This window comes from Meleagris gallopavo, chromosome 2, assembly GCF_000146605.3.
Source record: "Meleagris gallopavo isolate NT-WF06-2002-E0010 breed Aviagen turkey brand Nicholas breeding stock chromosome 2, Turkey_5.1, whole genome shotgun sequence".
NCBI lineage: Eukaryota > Metazoa > Chordata > Aves > Galliformes > Phasianidae > Meleagris > Meleagris gallopavo.
In genome coordinates, this window is record NC_015012.2 from 76,911,105 (window position 1) to 76,917,222 (window position 6,118).

At 33.7% G+C, this 6,118-nt stretch overlaps 1 protein-coding gene across 8 annotated transcripts in view; it reads right to left on the reverse strand.

The window, feature by feature from the left end:
- DOP1A (DOP1 leucine zipper like protein A) overlaps nt 1-6,118 on the reverse strand; it is a 63,791-nt gene that overhangs the window by 40,663 nt on the left and 17,010 nt on the right. For all 8 annotated transcript variants that reach the window (XM_010707679.3, XM_010707678.3, XM_019613131.2 and 5 more), the window contains 3 exons: nt 4,086-4,195; nt 1,939-2,047; nt 190-310 (listed from right to left, as the gene is read on the reverse strand). In XM_010707679.3, the coding sequence (XP_010705981.1) occupies nt 190-310; nt 1,939-2,047; nt 4,086-4,195 (340 nt within the window). The remainder of the gene's footprint in view (nt 1-189; nt 311-1,938; nt 2,048-4,085; nt 4,196-6,118) is intronic.

The following is a 6,118-nucleotide window of genomic DNA, read 5'->3' on the forward strand; positions in this document are numbered from 1 at the left end:
ATCCCTGTAGACTTTAGCACAGAACACAGAAGTTGCAATTGCTATCAACGGAACCCATATCAGGAAGAAAACAAGGTCACAGTCTCCCAGGCTTTGCAATCATGGCCTAGATACAGCATGCTTTCAGACACAAAAGGTCCTTTTTTTTTTTTTAAATTAAATACAAAATACACTCCACATATTGTTCACCTGCTTAGCTGCGTGTGATCTTTGTTGAAAGAAGGCTCTGCCTGAAGCTCCAGCTCTGTTTTGCACTGTGTATATAATGTTCGAAATACTTCAATCAACACATCCTCCAGGATGGCAGGGCCTAAAGAGAAATACCAGCAATTATAGTCTTGTAAGTTATAACACCACAGCAATCCACATGTGAAACTTAACAAATAATTCGCTAGATGTGGTTACCGAAGCCATAAAATTCCTTTCATTCAATTTCATAAACTATATAAATTTCAGGAAGTTTTTTTTTTTTCCTTTTTGCTTTCTAGAAATAAACAGGCAATTACAATATCCAGAACTATAATAAATCACAAGAGAAATTTTTTTCCCACATGTATACAATGATTGCTTGCATACAAACACGTCTAGTTCAAAAGCAAAACACATTAGCATAGCTCATGTTCAAGCAGACTCCCAGGTATTATTAGCTTCATGTAAATATGACTTCATAGATTCCTAATCAGAGGTGGCTTTTAAACAACAATTTTGGAATACCTGCTCAGAAATTAGCTCTTGCTGTTAATATACAAAAATATACTCAAACATTTTAAAGCAAATAATGCAAGATAAAATATTTTGAACATCTTCCTTTTAAATCAAGGCATGCTTTGTTTAATTCCAGATAGAAATATGGGATTTTTTTTTATTTATTTTAAATACTGTCAGTTTTAAATCTGAGATAAATTCTGAATTTTAAGGGAATAAAAACAATTAACAAACAAACAACTCCTTTGAGATCAATCAATTAGTTCAAAAAGTGATCCTGATGAAATATTTGCTTTCTGGTCATGTCGTTTAGCCTCATTTAACTGCCTTCAGTGACAGTACGATCACCAAGTCAAGCTGAAATCTCACTAGCTTCTTCTGTGTCACTCTGCTGAAAGCATTCTCAGAGCTTCACTTACCTTATGAAAACTTCATGCCCACATTGCTTCTGAAAATACAAACTGACCCCAGAAATCAAAAAGTATCAGGAAGACAACAAATTCTTGTCAGATATTTTGTTCTTTGTAGTCTGTCTTAACCACTTCCTTCTCAAGTTGTACCCTTAGAAGTGATGCATTTTTAAGCCTTTATTACTCTACCCTCAAATCTAAGGGCAGACATTGAAAATTCTGCTAATTTTTAGTCACCTTTAAAACTGTTGTAGTAAAGAAAAGGGTTTAATTGTTGTCAGTTCTTTCATCTTACCTACTTTCATTCTCAGTCCTTTGCACTTACCTGCTGAAAACTGCATGTTAACATTTAAAACAATGGAAAACATAAAAATAAAAATCAAGTAATACTTGCTTCTTTACAGATAATAATTTTGTAATGAAGTGTTTTGTTGCTAATATCTCTGATCTCTACGTATACGTTAGCAGAATGACCATATTATTCTAAAAAGCAACACCCAAGATTTAAAACAGTAAAGTCACTATTTGAATAAAGAAATGAGAGTGTATTTGCATTTCTTTCAACACGCATTTATTTCTGCGTATGACTTCAGCTTCCTGTTCCCTGTGGTGAATGTAGAAGAAAATGAATTTGAATGAGGATAAATCTAAGAGCCACATTAAATAATTGGCTTGGAAGATCTAGAAATCCAGCTAACCAGCTGATGCTAATGCTGTCATTAGGAACACAGCTTTGTTTTAATTTGACCAACAGAAGAAAAAAACAGTTATGCAAAGTCATGTAAAACAAAATAAAGACTAGAAGTGGTAAAATGAAAATTACCCAGTTCAGGCTTATCCAGCAAACTGATAAGAATTCGAAAAGGCTTTAAGTCTTGCATTAACGTGCTTTCTTCTCCATGTCCATTAACTTGTAATATTCCAGTCATGGCCTACCAAGAACAATCGTGTAAGAGAGAAAAGAAAAACCAAACAGAAAACAGTTTTTGAAGAAATCAGCAGGGCTGCATATAAATGGAAAACTCTCAGTATTGGAAACCATTATCTCACTGCAGCTCATTGTCTCCAAGCTTTAACATTCTCTCAGTTTTGCCTAGGAGATAAAATTTTCATCTACAGAAGTATTAACAAGTATATACTGTAAGTCAAAAGAAAATAGAGAACACCCAGTAACATATTTTAAATAGGTAACATCTCACAGTTTCTTGAAAATAAAAAGACAACAAGAAAAGTAATGAAAAAACTGGTTGAAAATGTAAGGCAGGCAGATGTAGAATTTAAGGAACAAACAAAAAATAATCTGTCAATCTATCACACACAAATCTATATTGTACATCACTTTCTTGACTAAGTTGAAGAGACAGCAACAACTTCAAAACAAACAGAAAAACAAGTTTCTACACTGAAGCAGTTTAGAGTACTGTAGAATTAAAAATAGCCCAGTTCAGTTCTCTGTTGCTGACATTTTTTATTTATTTATTTATTTTTTTACAGGTTCTGGAAAACAGAAAGAAGGGAGAGAGGAAATGAGGCAGGAAAACAGATTCAGCTTTTATATCCACTATAAATCAGGTGGCATAGCCAGTATGTTGAAAGAGAAATCTGTACCACAATGCGCCTTCAGAAGGTCAGAATTCTCATTACATTATGTCAGTGAAGAAGATGGGAGGAATAAATGAATAGGAAGACTGATAGAGAAGGCAGCAAAAAAAAATATATATATATATATATATTGAAGTATTCTCAAAGATAGCAAATGGTTTTTACAAGGCATATGAAATTCATATTATGTAGACCAAACAATTGCTTCGGATGTCATGAAAATGTTTTAAAGCAAAAAATATAAGACAATGATCTTCACTGCCATAAATTGTCACTTCCCAGTCTAGTGTAGCAGTAGGGCCTGCTTAAAGATCTACATAAACTCTACACTGCTTGTAGTCTTTTCAGATACGAAAGCTTTTATGACACTAAGACACACATACAGATTTAGAAGGACAATCAGAACTTTCTAACAAGTGCCAAAAAAGATGCTAGAAGCCTACCAGATTTTGTACAGAAAAAAAATTGTAAATAATTTCTGAATTATCTGCCACAGGAGGCAGGAGGATGACAAGAAAAAGATGAGAGAGGGCCAACAATGTCCTTGCTTCATTAGAATTCGGGTCACTTTCTCATCAGTAAAACAGCAGATCTCATTAACTTCATTTTAAACTGGAAGTGCTTATTCTGCACTGGATCTCACCTTTAAGTTGTTATGGTTAAATGTGCTTTTGTCAGCAAATCAGATTGAAATCCTCACTATAATTCCTATACATAGTACTGCAATTCTTATTATCAGAAAAATTCCAACCGTATCATTTTGCCTTAATAAGAAAACTTCTACCTGATTTCAAGATCAGACACAGCATCTTGAAAGACATCTGTATCCTCCAATTACTGTGAGAAAAGAAACACCAGTTCTCGAGACCAGGTAAACTCGGCACATTTAGCAAGGCTTTAAGGGTCAAGCACGACAGTCAACTTGCTCAACTATTCCTAACTATCAATAGACAGCCAAGAAACCCCTATTTATGCCCAGACCTTATGAGTAACATTTATCTAATCAAAATTTTATGATTCCCAAAGTATAGGAATTTTCTGAATCTACATCAGTAAAAATAACTCTCCAGTTCTGTCTTGTTATAGAACAAGCTTCAATGTGTTGGGCTTATAATCAAATACCTTTCATGTATGCTGCATTCATGGAAGAATTGGACAGGCAAGAATCTAACATTTGTTCTGATCATACTGTCATTTTAAAGAATGACACTACCTCATATTTACTACGTTTTTCTATAAGATGGTTTCAGAAGAGGAGGACAAAATACCACAGTAAAACAGAAATTGAAATGTCAACTCAAGAGACAAAAATAGTAACTTTGATCATTAACTACTTATATGTGCTACGATAAAATATTGTATGCCTACCTGGACTAACATTTCCTTGGAGAAGGTGTTGAAATAATAAGTAGCATGCTCCTCAGGATTGCTGTGCCTTGTACTTCTGGGTCCTACAAGGGCACCATTGTTATCAAAACCTTCAAGGAAACAGAAGACAAGGCAATAAATACTTGTCTCCTAATAGAATATTCTGTCAATTTCTTTAAACTACAAATCAACACACTAGCACTGATAACTTACCAAGGTGATGTCCAAGTAGTGTTGGCAAAAGAGAGATGATTTAAAAGAGTTTAATATAGGAACTAATTGATACTTCCATACAAGCAGTTTGCACACAAGTTACAGAATTTAACTCCACATACCACCACCAATCAAATTACTTATCACACAAAATAAGTGTTCAAAGCTTGCACAGTTCTAGGAAAACACTTTAGGACTACATCTCATAAGAATATTATGTCAATATTAATGATAAGAGAACACAAAATTTGGTATCTTACATATAAATAGATAATCACTAAAAACACTCTGATATGACTAAAATACCTATACAGAGAGAACATTGGTCATCTACTAATCGTTCATATTCCAAAAAAGCAACTTATTAATATAAGTTTAAAAGATAAACTTTCGCTTTGAAAGGTTTCTAAACTTTACCAATTTATTTTATTATTTTTTCTTTTTTTAGAAAGACGTAGTGAATATCACTCCATTCTTCAGTTTTTGTTCAGAATTAACAAAAAAAAAAAGCACACAACAAAACAAGGAAGGAAAGTCCAAGAAGATTAATTCCATTTAGCAGCAACTTAAAACAACCACTGTTATCAGCGCTTAAGCTAGCCTGGGTTCAAAGAGACAGAATGTCATATTTACATCTAGAGACATAAAAAGACTATCTCCAGCTATAAAACAATAAGAAGGAATAGCCAACACCAGAATTAAATAATCTCATGCAGAATATAAGAGCTCAGAGAATCCTCAAATATAACCGACTCCCTTATGCGCACACAAAAAGTAGCACAATATCAAAAAAAAACAAGCAAAGCCATATTGTCAATTACTCTCCAAAGATGTACAAAATGGAGGCCTCAGCAATTCATAAAACAGGACCAGAAAAATTCATTTTTAAACTGTTTTCTGAAGTTTCAGCAACTTTCTGTGGAAATAGCTGTAGAAACTTACACAACTGAAAAAACACTGATTTTAAAAAAAGAAGCATGATTTATCTTCTCCAATGACAGTAGACGATGCATCTAATCCCCCAAACTTAGCTGAAATGTTGGTACAGTGCTTGATTTGGGAATTATTGTTCTCTAAATTGGATAACGTAAGTATCTGAATGCATGATTGTGCATTTCACTGTCATTCTTTAGAAGATGAACAATTTGCAAGTCACAGACTTCAGAGGTTATTAAGGCATTAATAGAGATTTCAGCTGAAATTAGTATACCTAGTCATAATGGATTAAATCCATTTGGCAGTAAGTTATGTGAATTTAAGATACAATATTAAAAATAAACAATTTATTCAGTTCTATAAACAGCAAAACTAAAGAAATACAGAAAGATTTTTTTTTTTATATTAATCCATTAAATCCCTGCAACTTCCTCAGCAACAAAACTAATTCCCATATGCAAAATTTTGCTGATCTCATCCCTCCCTTACTACCTTCAGTTCTCTCTTTCATGTTCTCCGACTATTTACCCACAAGCTGCCTGCCTTTCATGTCATATCTACCAGATGGGAAATATACAACAATTGCTGGGAAGGGCTCTGGGTAGCCTGAGAAGCTCATATGTCTTGGCTGGTGAGCTGAAAGCTAAACAAAAAAGGTAAAAGCAGAACATAAAACAGTCTTCCCTCCAGTTTCCCTCCACTCAGTCTCCAGATTCTACAACAGTTTTAAGAACTTACATGTCAGAGGTGCCGACTTCCATATTAAAGTGCTCTGACAGTGATCATAAAGAACAACAGGCCAGCTGCATGCAACCACTGATTTCATTTTCTCAAAACAAGACTGAATAAAAGTAATATTTACTTTTTTGTTGTTTTTTTTTTTT